The sequence below is a fragment of the Medicago truncatula genome, chromosome 7, assembly GCF_003473485.1.
Source record: "Medicago truncatula cultivar Jemalong A17 chromosome 7, MtrunA17r5.0-ANR, whole genome shotgun sequence".
Taxonomy (NCBI): Eukaryota; Viridiplantae; Streptophyta; class Magnoliopsida; order Fabales; family Fabaceae; genus Medicago; species Medicago truncatula.
The window spans coordinates 48,108,409-48,126,858 of NC_053048.1; the positions used below are offsets into that span (position 1 = coordinate 48,108,409).

The 18,450-nt window shown below is 34.5% G+C and overlaps 2 protein-coding genes across 2 annotated transcripts; both read right to left on the reverse strand.

Moving 5' to 3' along the window:
• Nucleotides 1-1,471: 1,471 nt before the first annotated feature.
• LOC25499325 (glucomannan 4-beta-mannosyltransferase 1) lies at nucleotides 1,472-4,934 on the reverse strand. Its single transcript, XM_013594550.3, has 9 exons — nucleotides 4,420-4,934; nucleotides 3,696-3,794; nucleotides 3,343-3,595; nucleotides 3,110-3,220; nucleotides 2,892-3,028; nucleotides 2,672-2,785; nucleotides 2,364-2,563; nucleotides 2,081-2,281; nucleotides 1,472-1,772 (listed from the first exon to the last, which is right to left on the reverse strand). The coding sequence occupies exons 1-9, from the start codon at nucleotides 4,732-4,734 to the stop codon at nucleotides 1,613-1,615; spliced, it is 1,590 nt and encodes a 529-aa protein (XP_013450004.1). The 5' UTR covers nucleotides 4,735-4,934; the 3' UTR covers nucleotides 1,472-1,612.
• Nucleotides 4,935-11,220: 6,286 nt separating this feature from the next.
• Nucleotides 11,221-17,717, reverse strand: LOC11425780 (ABC transporter B family member 1). Its single transcript, XM_003625629.4, has 10 exons — nucleotides 16,995-17,717; nucleotides 16,817-16,871; nucleotides 16,500-16,675; nucleotides 16,185-16,385; nucleotides 15,812-16,071; nucleotides 15,390-15,706; nucleotides 15,058-15,281; nucleotides 13,861-14,234; nucleotides 12,839-13,553; nucleotides 11,221-12,712 (listed from the first exon to the last, which is right to left on the reverse strand). The coding sequence occupies exons 1-10, from the start codon at nucleotides 17,430-17,432 to the stop codon at nucleotides 11,456-11,458; spliced, it is 4,017 nt and encodes a 1,338-aa protein (XP_003625677.2). The 5' UTR covers nucleotides 17,433-17,717; the 3' UTR covers nucleotides 11,221-11,455.
• Nucleotides 17,718-18,450: the final 733 nt, after the last annotated feature.

An 18,450-nucleotide genomic window follows, 5' to 3' on the forward strand; every position in this document is an offset into this window, starting at 1 on the left:
TCCTTTAAAATTACTCCCTCCAGCCCTTATTATAGGAACCTCTAACATAAATCACGGGTATTAAGAAAAGTTGTTGGACTAATAAATTTGTCTAAAATGTGAGTGTGACTATTACTAGATTATCATTATCCTTTATGTATGAATACATTGAGTCTTAACTTTTCATATTCCAAGACAAATTGGTAGTATTAATAAGGGATATATTTGGGAAAAGAGTAATAAATGCATCTAGAAATTTGTATAGGGTCTTATGTTTAGTGACAACCAATTTTTTGTAAAGGATGTTATAATTAGTGACGGAGGGAGTAGTAAATGTGATATGAGGAAAGGAGCATAATGCCGTACGTTGTGTTCGGTACAAATTAACAAGTCTTGGCATGAGTCTGTATTAACTTAGAATGCTAGCGCACATATAATATTCCATGTTAATGAAGTATGATGATTTAAGCTTTTTTCTTTTGACAAAACGGATGATCGAAGCTTCGATGTTTCATTAATTGGAACAAATTATTAAACATGTTGAAGTTTTTTAAGGTAGCCTTTGGGGAATGCTACTGCATGCTTCTCTTAGAAGAGGATGGCAGTCTAAATGTTTTTCTTGCTACATCTACAAAAAAAATTATGGTCATTGAACCAGAAAAGTTGCAGCAGTATTTTGTGTTTCGAACCTAGAAAAATTCTGAAAGAAAATGGTGAATAGAATTCCATAACTGTTTAATTAACTGATTTCTCTAACTTTTCCTATTCCCGTTATCCTAAAACATCGACATGTTTGATGTGGCATAGTTTTCTTGGATTAACTACGTAATAACAATATTTTAACGTCGCATATATGTCGGGCTTCATCCCTTTATAAATGCATTTTTTTTTTTGGAGAAATATTACTGAAAGAGTAGGTCATATCTCATGTATGTAAAGTTCTTTTTTCTAGATCTGGTTTTACTTGAGAGGTTTATAGGTTCATTTACCTAAAATTGGAAAGTAGTCTAATGATGTACATCTTGATTGCTTCCTTCCACTTAGCCTAAAGTTCAAATCATTTTCCCTTGTCTGGGAAATAAGAGAAGTGAGCAAGAGGAAATGACCACATAGGATTTGTCTCCTAGTTAATGTTGGAACTTGAGCATCATGATGTAATAGGATGATTAGTTTCCAATTTTATGCCACCTTAATTATTTCAATATTTTGGTTTGTTTTGCACATGCTTCTATCTTACTGTTTTATATTTTGGTGTGTTTAATGCACACCTCCATCGTAAGACTGAGTTGGTTTCAGAAAAGAAAGAAACTAAGGGGTAGTTCCCCCAATTTTTATTCACAAATATAATATTACAATATTGAACGGACAATACAATACACTCATAATATTACAATGTTGGACGGACAATACACTCATTTCTTCATATATAAACATGTATATATACTTTTATTCTGCCTGGTATGCTTGAATACGAAGAGTTCCTTCCACCATATGGTTTGGTTCTACTAGATAGGTAATTACTCACTGCTTCCCGTTATATGCTCACGGGTATAACATTAAACCAGTAGTTCTGCATACACAATACACAACAGACTGAGACACTAATAGTTCAATTGATCATTGCCTTTAAGCTTTAGTTGGGTACAATTGTTCCCACTATCCCAAATCCCATTGTAAAGAAAGCCCCTGCCTGCAACAACAGATACAAATAGAAATGATCGCGTCCGAAGAGTAGATCATAGATTGCACAGTGCAACATATACATCCCAACGATAATCTCCAATGGGTGGATCCTGTTGATTATAATAAAAGCCCATTAGTATGCATCAGCTGAAGTATTAAGGAATTAAATACTGTATATGCATTCTTTACCATGCTTTCTAGTGTCTATAACATCATCCATAAGTTCAAATTGATATAAAAGAGCAATAAAAATATTAATTGTATCCTGCTTGCTTTTTTCTTTGCATTCTGTATTTATTTTAAAATACCTGAATTATATATATCATGTATTTACTTGTTCAATGATTCAATGGAAAACTGTTGTGTTTGTTGAATAAATTACTTTATTTAGAGAGACTGATTACAAAGCAGCTGGTACCTTTCTGTAATTCGAAACCATGGACTTCTTGATGTTGATGGCCTAGCATTGTTTCTTTGTTTCATCGTATTTCCAAGCTTCTCTGTCACAACCCATTCATTGACACGGTTTGCTTCCAATAGTCCTATAATTGCTGCTTTAGTTCGATGGAGTGACATGACATTCTCAAAGAGTATCCAGAGTACTAGTAGATGCACTGATCTGTCCCATGTATAAGTGAGTATAGAATAATCAAAATAACTGAGGGAAATTAAATAATTTTAAATAGCTGGAAACCAATTACCTTGGGGTGGAGACTGCATTTAGAATTGTAATGGTTGCTGGGATATATATGGCAACTTTTTTTGTGAGACTTACTTCTGGAACAACCACACAAGCTGGTATTACTATGCAGTAAAAGAAGAACGTCACCCAATGTGCAATTATTTTCCTCACAAAGAAGAAAGCATAGATAAGATGAAGTCTCTTCAGAAGCGATACCCTCTGGATAATACATGTGATATAAATTTCAATTAGTTTGTAAGATTAAATGTTGATTCCACAAGGGATTGACTTTGGTTTTAGTTATTGAGGAAATTAGAGTTTACGTACTTTGCAGAAGAGGATTTCTTTTGTCATTTTCTTAAGGAGATTAGCTGGACCGCATGACCACCTGTGCTGCTGATATCTGTATGCTTTAAATGTACTTGGTAGTTCATTTTTGACCTAGTAAGCAACAAATTTTTCCCGTTATGAGAAAGGTGTGGTTTATGAAGTATTCAAGCTTAAACACTATTGTACCGAAGATATTAGTCAATTATGGATGACTTACTTTTACATCGCCGACGAAAACAAATTCCCAACCCTTCAGGCTTGCCCTAACTGCAAGGTCCATATCTTCCACTGTGGTCCGGTCTTTCCATCCTCCAGCGTCTTTTATTGCTTGAATCCGCCAAATTCCCGCTGTTCCTGCATGTTTTAAATCATGTTATATAAGCTGATCTACAAATGTGCTTGTCTGAATTTTGTTTGGCGAGTATCTTGACTTACCATTAAATCCAAAGAATGAGTATGTTGAGGAGCCCACTTCCTGTTCAACACTAAAATGATAATCAAGTGACATCTCTTGAAGCCGCGTCATCATACATTCCTCTGAATTAACTGTGCAGACATGGAAATGGTGTTAAAAAATGTTGATTTACTGGACTCTTTAGTAAGGCATGCTATCACACTGATGTGTCTGCACACAATTTTACAAGGTGGTGATATTACTAGTTACTTACCAAATTTCCATCTTGCTTGAACCAAACCCAACTTTGGGTTCTCAAGAAGGTAAGGAATTGTCTTCCAAAGAAAATCTGGATCTGGTTGGAAATCTGCATCAAATATTGCTACAAACTCGCAATCCTCAACATATTGCTTCTGTAATCCCTCTTTTAGGGCACCTGCCTTGTAACCATTGCGATTGCTCCTTGTTTCATACTTGACATTCACACCTTTCTCAATCCATTTGTGACACTCTAATTCGACTAATTCCTGCATGAAATGAAAACACGTGGTTATTATAGCTTTGCTCACTCATAGACACACAAACATATGAGATCTGCTATGAAGCTTTACTGGATTAGTTGGATACCCTTAAGACTTGATTTGTTGAGTCATCAAGAACCTGAACTATGAGTCTGTCACCTGGCCAAGAAAGTCCGCATACTGCTCCAATGGAAAGCTTGTAAACCTGGGAACAGAAATTAAATTTTCTTAGCCAAGGTAATTCATCTTTATTCTTTAATATTTACTGACATTACTGTATGAATCTTAATCGACAATCTTTATTTTGATAAACTTGTGTTCCTTTACTTCGTCAGTTAGCTGTGATTTATTATGTGCATGATTGGATAAATGCTAGAGTATATTACAATAATGAATAATGACAATCTAAAAGGACACCCTTAGTGAAGGATCTCTAAAAGATGCCGGACTTTGCTGGCAACGCTAAATAGCGCAAAAATTAACCAACCCATCCCACCCCCCAACTGATTGACAAAAAAAGCCAAATTGGGAGTAAACAAATTAATATTCAGGATACATTGAAATGTTTGAAAACACAATATCTAGTTTTTTTTTTCTTCCCAATTTAAAGCCTGCCTTAATTATTTTCAACTATTGGTAAATGATAAAAGGATGCATTTAGAATTGGCCTGGTTGTTTAAAATTATAAACATATAGTGACTGATGGATCAACTTGCATAACATTTTGGGTTTGATATATCTTATATGAAATGGTAAATATGCTTAGATACCAAATAACATATTAACATTTTCTTTATGTGCTATACTTATTAATTACAAAGAAAAGTTACCTCTTTTTCGTTAAACATAGGTATTTGGATCAGCACCATTGGGTATCTTTTGTTTCTCTCTATGTTCTGTTTCATGGCGTCCAACTTGTACTTGGTGTATTTTTTAATCCTCAGCACCTTGACCACCAAAATTACGAGTGCCATGCCTACTCGTTCAATAAATAGCATGACTGACATAATTGAGCATATTATGACTGCTAGTTTTAGGAGCGGTATTATCACCGGGGCTCGTATGGATTGCCAGGCATAGCGTAAACCGCTTGAGGCATATCCTGGAATATCTACTTCAGGCTCCTCAAATATTAGGTTTTTCATGGTGTTTGGGGTTGTAGTTATTAGGGTACACAGAGCCTGAAGAAGAGCCTCAAGATAAAGCCACTTTGGGGCTGAGGCAATTGTAGGTTGGGGCAATGATTTGTTGCAGGCAGTGATCAGATGGGTGTGATCTGGTAGGAGATGAAGCCTTCGCTTTAAATAGGAAGGACATGCGTGTTAGGAAGATGAGGACATGCATTCAAGTTTAGGGGGAAGAACGAAGTGTGTTGAGTGAGCTATTAAGGAGAGATCTATCCTTATTTTTTTTAGAGACACACGTTATTCATGCAAACAATGGTGTTGCTACGTAGCTACTTGATAGCTTGATATGTCTTTTTTGCCGACAATTTGATCAAGAGTTATACTGTCAATGATTTTGATCGGAGTAATAACTGCTTCTATCATTTGATCAAACTTATGAGATTCTGTTATATTGCTAGTAAATATTGGATAAATGCCAACGTGATAAATATGGCATTTTTTGTGCCTTACTAATGCCTGGATGCAATTTTTTGGTAAAAAAATATTGATTTTTTTTTACACAAGATTGATTCGGTGTTTAAGAGCATATTCATTCATGAAAACATCATCAATATTCTTTTATGGTAAATTTTCTTTAGAAATGTTGGTAAAGGAAATTAAAGTACTTCATAGTTCACCATATAGTACATTAAATTTTTTAATGGATCTTTTATTTTCTATCCACAAAAGCAAATTAATGAAATCCTAGATATAATTATTATGGTTTTACTGCAATTTAAGTTTGTGATGGAATTTGTTGTTTGTAAATCATGCAGCCATGCTTCCAATTTAAATGGCTAATCCTAGTGAGATAAATGTGGTTGTTATTATTTAGTTTTATTACTACACCATGAAAAGCTATAGGATTCCTGCATTTCCTAGGTTTACGTGGTAGTAGTGATATTAATGAAGTTTTTTAATTACTATTATTAATAAAGTTAATATTGTTAAGAGAAGAATCTTTTTATTGAAAAAAAATGGATATTTCTTCCCTTCTGTAGAGAGCATGTTTGCACATAGTCATAAAGTAGTCATAAAGTTGTAGAATTTTATTTATGAGAAAACTTTTTGATGCATTAGGCCGGGTTTTTTCTTTTTCATTTTTGTACTTGGGAAGATATCTTGTTCCCCTTTTATACTTTGCTCCATTTCTTCTCTATAATTTATTTTTATTTAAAATAACCACTTTGGCAAACAAGAGGTTAGAAAAGGCTTGAGAGTGAAGTAGAGGAATGACGGGGGCGATCCCTTGTTGAAAAAGTTTGACACAGTTGTTGAAAAGTGGGATGGCTTTAAAAGAGAATAGCGTGTATATTAGTATTTTATGTTGAAGATTTAGGATTTCTTGATGGTAAAGTCTCTAATAAAGGTATAATTGAAAATAGAAAGAATAAAATTTCCTTTTGAAACATTTGGCAGGTAAAGAAAGAAACACTCACCTTCCTTTCTGCAATAAATTTCTTATTCGATATGAGGCAGATTATACCAAGAAATGACCACTCTGGAAAATTGACAATATTGATGAAAAATGACATATATTGATGTCTGACTCAGATAAGATGTATTTATTTTGCAACACGTAGTCATTTGGATATATCAAAATATTAACTCTCTAAATTATGCGTGCACTCAAGCTCAGTATCGACAATATTTTGCAGTTCAGCTATACTGTCGCTTCCGTAACAATAAAATGTCTATAACAAGTTATGATGGGAATAGGAGGAATGTACCTTTGCGTGGATTCTTCCTTCATTGTGCTAAAATCTTTTGACTTCTGCAATTAGTGGTTAATAAAATATCAATTACCAAGTTAATGTTTTGTGTTAGTTACAAAAGTAGTGAGGCTTCTAAATGTTTTGGTTTACAATAGTATATATTTAACTTTTGTATATATCTGCGGTATATGTGAAATGGTGGCTGTGATACGATAAATATAGGCAGCATGTCATTGGTCTGTCATTATTTAATAACTATGCTGTTGTGTTGGGAGTCTGGTGCAGCCTTAACACATGCTCATACACAAACTTCATTAGGATGTGAGTTATTGTTTTAAGGAGTAACCAATAAATTAAATCTCTTCTATTGTTGCTCATCAATCTTGATTAATTTTTGTTACCCTGAGTACAATATTACGAACTTTAGGAAATTTTATTATGTCTGCCTTGATCATTCCTTCATACTGTTCTGATCATTTGGTTTCAGCCATTAGAGTTTGTAATGGAAGAGAAAAAAAGATTACACAGTTTCAGGTAAAATAAAAGTAATTAGACGTCTGATGTTTTTTCGAGTCTATAGGATAGGTTAGATAAGTTTGTATTTTTGGTAAATGTGGAATGGTACTTGCGGTGCAATAAATATATAGGAAGTGTTTGTTTCATGTGTTTAAGTGAATTATGTTCAAGACTATGGTCTATGGGACGTACTGCCTTGGTATGTTCCCTTTGATATGCGAACTTAATTAGAGTGTGAATTGCTGTTGTAGTGATTAATAGATCAAAGAAATTTCTTTGCACATCATACATTCTAGTCTTAATAATTATGGTAGAACTACAATACTGAGGGCTTCTTAAATCTGTTATTCGAGTTGGTTCTGCCTGTCCATATTGGCTTTACTGTTACGAAAATAATGAGGGGAAGGAAAATATGGAGTTTACACCAGAAGATATAAAAATAGAGTTAGACAGGAAGCTTGACATTTAGTAGGGATAGTTGGGGGAATGTTGATTAATAGACAGTGCATGAGGGAGACCTTTGGGGGAGGATTTTGTCTCCTTGATTACGTGATAAAAGAAACATTATTTTCTTACTTACCATGTCTCTTTAAGTTTATTACCATTCTCTGTCTCTGAGTTTATTACTACACTATCTTATTTTGATCTAACAAAGCATAAACTGACTTACCACTTACCACACTGATCGAGAAGTCGATGTTAGGTCTGATGTGTACCAAATAAACTAGTTTTGTATTAGGGTCTCCAAAGTTATCGGCAAGAAAACTAGAAATGAAATATGATGTAATATATAATCAAAATATCAAATTCTCTAAAAATTCATGTTAAATATCAAAAAAGAGTTTAATCTCGTTGATCTATTAGTTCGCATATTCCCACACCTAGTTTAATCTTGCAAAGCCTAGTTCAACCTAGCATATTCCCACACCTAGTTGTGAAGCCACAATTTTTTTATTTTATTTTTATTGAGCAACCTCCATACCAATAAAATATCTCAAGGATCCCAAGTCCTTATTTTTAAAGTTACTGGCTAGTTTCTCTTTTACTCTTGCCATTCAAACTGTATCATCCCCATTTAAAATGATATCATCAACATAAACAATCATGGAAAACTCCATGAACAAGGTGTGGTTATCCTTGTTTCTTCATGGATTGAATGAAGTTTTCAAACCAAGCTCTAGGAGATTGTTTTAATCCATACAAGTCTTCTTCATTTTGCATACATTTCATCCTAACTTGTCTCTAAAGCCAGGAGGAATGTGCATATATGCTTATACTTCTAGATCATCGTTGAGAAAGACATTCTTAACATCCAACATATGTAGGGGACAATCTTGGTTAGAATCAAGAGTTAAGAGTATTCTGACAATGTTCCAACTTTGCAACTTGAACAAACGTTTCTTGGTGGTCTATGCCATAGGTCTAAGTGAAGCCCTTAGCCATTAAGTGAGCCTTATACCTGTTCCACCTTCCGTTGTGGAGGAGTCATCGTTGTTGGTTGATATGGTGAAAGGCTTGCAACTATCTATTGGAATCGGCCATGAGAGCCTAACTGTATTCGGGAATACATGTTTAGAAAGGAAAAAAAACACTTTGCAAACCTAGATTAAGGAACCTAGAGCTGCTGATACCATATTAGAAAAATAAGAAGTCATTGCGATAATGTTTTATTCCCCCACCAAATGTTGATTTAAATAGTGAGAGTACAATAAAATTTCTCTATGAATCATGCAGAAAATAATTACTCAATATTTTATCATTTTGTGTTGGAAAGAGATATCCTGAGTGATTTTACAAAATTATCTTATTTATGACAGGGGAAAAAGAGATTAAAAAAAATAGAAATAAGAATAGAGTAATAAATGGTAAAAGGTATGATAGAAAAAAAATGATTAATAATGCATTTATATTATAAAGTGACATAATCACAATCTTTTTTGAAAGTGACATAATAAAATACGAAAGGGGTACAAACTAAATTAAAGGAAATAGTTGGAAACATCTAGAAACACTTAAAAATAATAAAAAAGAAAAATAATACACGGATTTTCCAACAAGGATTTTCCAAGATTTTGGGTTACGTCTGTGTAAATTACTTTAGAGCGTTCACAATGAGACATCCACTTTTAGGTACTTAAACGGGTCTCACGTGTACACATCATTTAAAAGAGTCTCATATGTACTCATCACGTGTACAAAAAACAAGATTTAGATTATCCTTTTATTTTAATCGTTTCTTTTGCTGATTACCTTTTAACCCTTTCCTTTCCACCTACAAAAGAAGCAACTATTTCTCGAAAACCCATAACCAGATGCCACCCAATACGATTTGCGACCTAAAACGCACGTACGAACTAAGAACGAGTTGCGACCGAGAATTTTAAACAAGGTGTTTGTGCATTTGTTTCTAAAGTTTTGATTTTTCTATATTTCTAAAGTTTTGAGTTTGAACGCGACCCTCTCTGTCTGTTTCGCATCTTGCAGAAACATTCTCATGGAAGAGTGAAAAAGAAGGAACCAAAAAATAATTGTGTGAACCTTGTGTGCGTGAGGATGCCATGGATTTCAAGATTTGATTTTTAGGGTTTATGTTGGAGCTGCATCATAATTACCATTGGAGAAGAGGCATGTTAAAAAAAAAGTTGGAGAAGAAATTAATGTGTGATTTCTTTTTTTAACAAAATGTGTAATAGATTCCACTTAAAGGGTAACAATGAAAATATTTAAAAAGATAAAGGACGAAAACGGAAAATAAAAAGATAAAGGAATAAAAAGGTTATCTAAAATTAAGTTAAAAAAATATTTATGTAATTTTGTCAATTTTTTAATAGTAATACCAAATAAACACTTAATCACTTCAACCTAACATCTTACAAAAAAAAAATTAAATGAGACACACTAATCAATTATCATTAACTTTATATCATTACATTTCAATATTAAAAATATATAGAGCCCATGTAAGATTGATATCTTATTTAAAACTTTGAGTCTTATAAATACCCAAAGAAATTTTTCTTCAATGGAATACCTAACAGGTACCAAGTCTTCAAATTGCAGACCCTTGTTAAGAATTATCTAAGAGCAATGCTACTATATATTGTGAAGCACATGCCTCGCCAATTTCACGAACTGTATTCTTTTTTTTGTATTCTAAAACAATTTTGGTAAAACTTAGTTTTTGTTAAAATAAAAAAAAAAAATTCAGCTAAGTAACAAATGTTTGTCGTCAATGGCCACTAAACCCGTAACCCAAAAAACCTGGTCCATATACTCTAATTCAAGAGGTTATTTTAAATTTATTAAACAGTCTAATTCGGTTCAATTTTCATCTCGAATCAAACTATACACATCCCTAGACATGGTGGTTGAACTTGAGATTGAACAAGGTAGTGTTATTGTTGGTGAAATTCAGAGTGGTGGTGAGAAATTGGTGTAGCCTACTATGTCTGGTTGGATGGGAGAGTTAAAAATGGAAACTGAGATGTAAATTTCGGTGAAGAGTAAAACAAAGTGATGGAAATTGTGATGGAAAATGATGCATAAAACAAAGGAGTATAATAACTTAAATTGAAAATTCACGTCAAATTACTACGCTAAAAAAAAAAAAAAAATTGAAATGCATGGAATAGGTCCAAGTCTATTACTGTATGATACAGATGTCTTGCAAATCAGAATAGAGTGTAGATAGATAGGCATAAAATGCATCGAGTTGCTGAGGCAAATTAGAGTTGAATGAGAGGCAAATCTAAGATAGCAAAGCGTGGGGAGTATGTTAGATTATAATAATGCTGAAGGTTAACATGGACTTATATTTATTTTATAATTAAATAATACAATGGTAAAGATTGCATTATTTTTTATTAAATCATTGATTATTATTTTTTTCACCATGATGGATCAATACATATTGTTCACCATGATGGTCAAATTATCATCGGCAAGTCTAAAAATGGTCACTCGTACCCAACATTTTTGGCACAACCCTATTAAAAGTGTCGAAATTTACTATTATTATTCTGATGTAGATATTGAATGGTATAAGAAGTATTCATGGTGATAAATGTATTACAAATTATAATATATTTCATTTTATTTAGCACTTGTTTATGCTACCATACAATAGACATTGAGTTGTGTGTAAGAGAATGAGGAAGCTTGGCTTATTGGAGTTATTTGATTCTCTAGAGCAAAGTTCGTGACTAATAAAATGCAAAAAAGAAGAACCCTTCAATAAATTAATAAGGATGAGCATCAATTCATTTGTCATTAATTTTCTTAGTAACATTCACAAAGACAAGAACATACATACATACATTCTTTAATAGGACATGAAAAGAAAGAGTAGGACTAATACACAAACTCTATACTATTTTCAAGACAAAAAATGCCAATAGTTATAAATGTGTATATATATGGCATATATTCCTGTAGCTGGTATTTTCATTAGATTTTTCTTCGTCTCTTGGTTATGTTGAAGAACTTGAACCAGATGCCATACCAATTACTTCGTTGTGTGTAAACCTTTGTAATTGAATCATGCGCGCATATATCCCATCCTGATGATTTTTCATCAACTGTGAATGTGAACCTTGCTCAGCTACTTTACCATCATCAATCACAGCAATCACATTGGCATTCCTGATAGTTGATAGCCTATGTGCAACAATTATGGTTGTTTTTCCCGTTGAAGCGCGGTCTAGCGCCTCTTGAACTGATCTCTCTGATTCAGCATCAAGTGCACTTGTTGCCTCGTCAAGAAGCATAAGCTCGGCTTTCCTCAAAAAAGCGCGAGCAACTGCTATTCTTTGTTTTTGTCCCCCTGAGAGTTGAACGCCTCTTTCCCCTACAAATGTTTTGTATCCGTCCGGTAGAGAAGATATGAACTTGTGAGCATTAGCAAGTGTTGCTGCTTCGATTATTTCGGCTTCTGTTGCTGAGTCATGACCATATGCAATGTTTTCATAAATAGTAGTGGCAAATAGGCATGGCTCTTGAGGTACTACAGAAATGTGTCTTCTTAAGGACTTGAGGTTATATTTTCTGATGTCTTTTCCATCAATCATTATCCGGCCGGACGTTGGATCATAGAATCTCTGTATAAGTGCAATCACCGAGCTCTTACCACAGCCACTAGGTCCAACAAGGGCAAGAGTTTTGCCAGCTCGGATTCGAAGATTAAGGTCACGAAAAACCGGCATATCCGGTCTAGTGGGATACGAGAAATCCACATGCTTAAGTTCAACTTCACCACGAAGACGGTCAGGAACAGGAGTAGCATCTTGATCATCTGGTTCAATCTCGGTTTGACGGTCAAGGAGATCGAAGACTGATCTCATGGCTCTACCTCCCTTGATGAAATCAGGAGCCAATGTTAAAGTCTCAGCAGCGCCATTGGCAGAGACCATGAGGACCATGAAAACTCGGATTGTTTTAGAGAAGTCAGATATTCCATGTTTCACTAGCCAAGAAGCATACCAAAGACCGAGTGCATAAGAAGCATAAAGTGCAAACTGAGCTATTCCATACCCGCTTCCGGAAATCTGTCCCTTCCAAAAGCACCTTTGTAGCGGAGTTTCAAGGTTGGATGCGAAAAGGCGAACAATTTTTGATTCTGAATTGAAGGCTGCAACAGTTCTTACATTAGCTATTGCCTCCCCAGCTAGTTGTGTGGCCTTGGCATGAGCAGCTTCTAGGTCACCAGAGAAACCAGTCATGAACATTTTCTGTACAAAACACAAAATAATTGGATAAATAACTTACTTATGCTCAAATAAACCAATCCAAACAGGCCCTAAGCGAAACAGAATTGAATATAAACAATGCCTGAAAGAAGATGTTATAAAACAAACCTGCAAAACAGTGGCTGCAACAACAACAGGGAATACAGCAATGAGGACAAGGGCAAGACGCCACTGCAACACAAAGCCTGCAGTACAAGCAACAAGCATAAGTGCAGTATTCTGCACAATTACCGAAATTCGGTCTCCAATGGCTGATCTGACATTGTTGGCATCAAGAGCAAGCCTTGCAGAAATTCTAGCACTCTCATTTTCCTCCTGATCAAACCATGCCATTTCATTCTTAAGCACTGCCGTCAGCATTTTCTCCCTCACACGTTTCGTAAGATTTTCCCCGACAATATCCCAGAAAAAATGTTGCAACGTATTGAAGATAAGTGCAGTTGATGAAAGACCAATCAACAAGTAGCAGTACTTATCTATTTCTCGGATCATGTGTTTGTGGTCTGGATTGTAGTAGACACTGAGGACAGCACTAAGAACATAAGCAAAGAAAGCACTAAGCGATCCACAAACAATTGAACCGATTGAGCCAAGTAAAGCATAGAGCCATTCAGGAGAGTTCATTTTAACTAGTCTCCAGAAGGAACCGGCTTGATCTTTGAAGGCAAGCTTTTCATGCTTGTAATTTGGATGAGATGCATCAAGTGACAAACTAAAATCTGATGTAGAGAAATCAGACAATCTACGCGAATACGGTGACCGACCATAAGAAGAATTCCTAGCAATTATCGGGGAGCTAACCGAGTTTCTTGCACTTGAAGGCCTGCAGATAAAAATATCATGTATGTTCAGCTCAGAATCTATACTAGCAATAGTTATAAGATGAACTTGAAACATAGGTGAAAATAGTAATATTTTATTTTGGTATTGACCCTTCGGTTCCTAGGGGAAGGAGCCCCTGAAATTTGGAGTTCGGCCGAGAGGTAAGTAAAGTTTGACTAAGGATTATTCCCAATTTCCCACCAGGATTCAAACTCGGGTGGAATAATCCTTGGCCAAGCACTACTCTTTCATGAACAAAGAAAATGAAATTACATAAAGAAATGTTCAACATTTGCGAAATTTACTACCTTGCACTACTCTTTCTAGCATTATTCATAGCAGTTTCATGGGCAACCTCCTGCATCTTAATAAGCTTGGCATAGACTCCATTTTCACCTTTGGAAAAGAGCTCATCATGAGTTCCAATTTCAAAAACACTTCCTTGCTGAATCACGGCTACAAGGTCAGCTTTGCGAATTGTGGAGAGGCGATGAGCAATTACAAGAGTTGTCCTGCCAATCATGAACCGGTCAAGTGCTTCTTGCACCAGCTTTTCTGATTCAGAGTCCAATGCACTTGTTGCCTCATCGAGGAGAAGAATTGCTGGATTTTTTAGCATTGCCCTTGCTATTGCTATTCTTTGTTTTTGTCCTCCAGAAAGTTGTAGTCCTCTTTCTCCTACCTGCCATTAAAAAATTGTTATTTTTTCATTTTTTTTCTTTATCATTTTGCACCATTTTCAATTAAATTATCGTATATTGTATGATTCCACCTGTGATTCATAGTTTATTTAGAGTTCTGTGTAGAAATTATTTATTCCTATTGATAAGAAGTTTTATGATTGATGAATAACTTTTCTGTGGTCCTTATTGTTTATCACAAGCACAAGTTGACTGAAGCATGTTACCCTCTTGGTCTTTTTTCACATGCAATGCATAAAAAACACTTCCTGCTTCAGGTTTGACCAAATTAATAGTCAAGACATCACCACGTTTTTGTATACATTGATAATAACAGAATAGTAACAGTTGTGGAATAAAATATTCCTCTTTTCTGTTATCCAAGATTTTATTTATTTATTTAGCATCCTGTACTCTTTTATAATAAGCTATCAATTTAGTCCCTAGAGTACCACTCTCTCCAATTTAATCTCTAAAGTATATACAAATAATAAGTAATCCCTAAAAGTATATGAAATCTACCACTTTGGTCCTTGCTATTAAGATGTCAAGGACTAAAATGGCGGAGTTTTATATATTTTAGAGACAAAAATAACGGATTTCACATACTTTAAAGACTAGTTATTATTTTTATATACTTCACCGACTAAATTGGAGAGAGGGTGATACTTTAGGGACAAAATTGATGGTATTCAATAATTTAAAAAAAAAAAAAAATGCTTCTATGGTTCCATCCTAAAAATTTAAATCCAATAATGTGATTAATTTAACAAACATCATTTCATCAATGACAAGATGTATTTTCTGGAGACAGAGCTGACTAACCTGAGTTTCAAAGCCTTCAGGAAGTTTGATGATGAATGAATGAGCATTAGCAACCCTAGCAGCTTCTTCAATCTCAACCTGGTTTGCATCAGGCCTTCCCAAGAGTATATTTTCTCGAATCGTGGTGGCAAACAAAGCAGGTTCTTGGCTCACTAGTCCTATTTGTTGCCTCAACCATTTAAGCTTCAAAGTTTTAATGTCATGCCCATCCAACATTACTTGTCCTGCACCAAATTTTCGGAACAATGTAATGTAACAGCCACTACTACTAACATAAAACTTCAAATCTCAAAATTCAATCGTCCAAACTAAACAGTAATTTTAAAATTTACCTGAAGTTGGATCATAGAATCTCTCAATAAGAGAAACAACAGTGCTCTTGCCAGAGCCGCTGCTACCAACTAAAGCTATGGTCTTTCCGGCAGGAACACTCAAGGAGAAATCATTGAGGATCAGAACTTCAGGTCTTGATGGATAAGAGAAGTCCACATTTTTCAGTTCAACAAGTCCAGTAACTGTCTCTAATTCCAATCCAGATTCACTGTTTCTATCTATACCAGGCTGGTGATCAATTATCCGGAAAATCTTAGCAGCCGCAACTCTAGCCTTTGTAAATGCAGCCATGCTCGGTGCAGATTGCCCCAAACCTCTACGTAAATCAAATCAAATCGTTAAAACGTATTAAACATTAAGAAACTCGAAATTCAACCACTATGATTTTGTTTGCTAAAACACAAAATGCTCTGGTACTCACATTCCACCAATCATGACGGCAAACATAGTTGCAATGGCAAGCCCTCCATTGGTTTCGTGATGCCTTACAAGATAGCCTCCATACCACAGAAGAAGCGCGTAACAGCAGAAAACAACAAAGTAAGTCGCACCTAATCCCATTCCCTTTGCTAATCCAGTTTTGTAGCCAAGTTTCTGAGCAACCTTCAAGGCTGATGAGTAGCCTTGAAGTGCTCGTGACTCCCCAACGAATGCTAACACTACTCGGATTTGCACAACCGTCTGCAATATCAACAATAAAATCACCTCAGATGCAGAAAAACTGACAAAATTCATACAAAATCAAATACTATTAACTTTGTAACGAAACAATATGTGTTATTGTTACTCTTTACCTGTTCTACAATGTTGCCAGCTTGAGAAAGAGCTTCTTGGCTCTTACTGGAGAGTTTAGCCAAAGTAGTTGTGTGAATGCCTCCAATTACAGCTATCATAGGAACAACAGCAAGGGTAACCAAAGCCAATTGCCAAACAGCAGTGAATCCAACAACAAAACCAGAAACAAAAGTAGCCATGTAGTGAATGAAATTTCCAAGCTGCAGGACACACCAAACACAAAACTCAAAAACTAGTCCAATTCCAATCTAATGATACTGTCACAAAAGAAAAGAAAAGAAAGAAAAACATTAACACTTGTTCATTCATCTAACCTTCTCACTAATGGCATCCTGAACCATAACAGCATCAGTGTTGATTGCAAAAACAACATCCGAAGTTCGAACCTCGGTGTCAAAGAATTCAATATCTTGTTTCAATGCAGCTTCCAGATACTTGATCCTCATCTTGGTTGATTGTCGCTCTCCAGTCCACATCCAACAAGAAATCTCTGCAACAAATACAACCCTCTTTCAATAATCCATTAAACATTTGAAAATCAAAACATAAGAAATTCAAAAGCAAAAATTCTCAACAAAAAAAAAAAAAAAAAACAGAAACATGTTCTTCAATTTCAATTTTTTCAACTAACCTGCCCAAGAAGAAGCCCAAATAGCAGCACCCACCACAAGGAAGTAAAATGCATACTGCAAAAAAACAACATTACCTCAAACAATTAACACCCACTTTCGACAAAAAGAATCCAATCAAAAAATAAATAAAATTCATACAACTTTGAATTGTTCTATCAATTATTATTACTATTTTACCTTGACAACTTCTTGTGTCATCTTATCCAAATTATTAGCATTGGAACCAAAAGAGTTAACAAGATCAGCAAAGAATCTAAGAAAAAGAGGCAAGGAACAACCATGAACAATTGCTCCAACGGTTCCAATTGTCATTAAAATATAATCCAACCCATCAGCAAATCTAAAAAGTTCTCCAAACCCAACAGCAGGAGCACTCTTAACCTTCTCCTTACTTCCACCATCTTTCTTATGTTCTTCCATTTCCTTTGAAACTTGAACTTGATTCTGAGAATCAGAAACAGTAGCAGTAACACCTTCTTCTGTTACTGTTGGCAAGTTCCCTTTGAAAGGGTCAGAAGAAGAAGAATTGTTATCATCACTCACAAGCTCAAGTCCTTGCATTTCAGACCATTTCCATTGCTCAGTAGTTTTTATTTCTTCAGACTCTTTTGACATTTGTTAAAAACTTGTTAGTTTTTTTGTTTTATACACAAACAAAATTCACAGTTCCCAACAAAACAACCTCTTCACACACTAACTCTTCTTTATTAGTACTATCTATCTCACTCTACCTGCTCTTTCTGCTCTCATGTTTCTGATCTGAACTAACTTTTCTACTCTCTCTCTCTCTCTCTCTCTATATATATATATATATAATTATAGTATTTGATAATTTGTTTTGTGTGATGGTGGTGGGGTGTGTGTTGTTGGCATATTCTTGTGATCTTTGCTTCTATTAATATTAAGATTATCTTGTTATTCTTCTTTCTTCTATTGTGTTGTGTGTGTTAAAGAAGAGTGGGAACAAGAAAAAAACAAGGGTTAATGTAATGTAAGTAGTTATTTTTCTAAGTCCGTAAAAAACACCGAAAGTGATAGGTTGGTGGTGAGAACCTAGACATAGACAAAAGCATGCATTGCATTTCTAGAGAGAGAGAGATAAAGTTTAAATTGATTTTCCACCCGACAAGGTACACTGTTGTGTGAAAATTTTAAGATTTTATTTTTGACCAATATATATATTCAATCAAATGTCATCAATCACTAAAATTATATCTACTGTTATCTACTAAAATATACAGTGCATATAATAATATAATATTTAAATGAAAAAGACTTTGAAACAGTTATAACTGTTGGTAAGTTTTGTCATTTTTTAACTCAAAATATATTTTTTTTTTATAAAATTGAGGAGTACTAATATCAAATCTAACTAAACACATCAATAATTTTTTTATTATGTACCAATTTTTTCTTAATTTCTCATAGACAGTTCAAATGAATGAAGTTGATTACAATGCTTTTTTACCAGAAAAAAAAAATGTAATCAAATAAGTAAAAGGACTAAGGTTACTCAATAATAGCATGATATTGTGTGATTTAGAATGAAGGTCACTCAATAATGGTGTGACTTTGTGTGATTTTGGAATGAAGGTTGCTCAATAACGCGGGAATTGGATTATCTAATGTGACC

What these genes read in the sequence shown, in the direction of transcription:
- LOC25499325 (XM_013594550.3), bottom strand. Translation starts at nt 4,734, where the DNA reads ATGAAAAACCTAATATTTGAGGAGCCTGAAGTAGATATTCCAGGATAT. An exon ending in CTCATTCTTTGGATTTAATG is followed by an intron (nt 3,029 to 3,109) that starts GTAAGTCAAGAT and finishes TAAAACATGCAG; the next exon opens with GAACAGCGGGAATTTGGCGG. An exon ending in TTTTCGTCGGCGATGTAAAA is followed by an intron (nt 2,786 to 2,891) that starts GTAAGTCATCCA and finishes GTTGCTTACTAG; the next exon opens with GTCAAAAATGAACTACCAAG.
- LOC11425780 (XM_003625629.4), bottom strand. Translation starts at nt 17,432, where the DNA reads ATGTCAAAAGAGTCTGAAGAAATAAAAACTACTGAGCAATGGAAATGG. An exon ending in AGGATGCCATTAGTGAGAAG is followed by an intron (nt 16,386 to 16,499) that starts GTTAGATGAATG and finishes TGTGTCCTGCAG; the next exon opens with CTTGGAAATTTCATTCACTA. An exon ending in ATTCTATGATCCAACTTCAG is followed by an intron (nt 15,282 to 15,389) that starts GTAAATTTTAAA and finishes AATTTGGTGCAG; the next exon opens with GACAAGTAATGTTGGATGGG.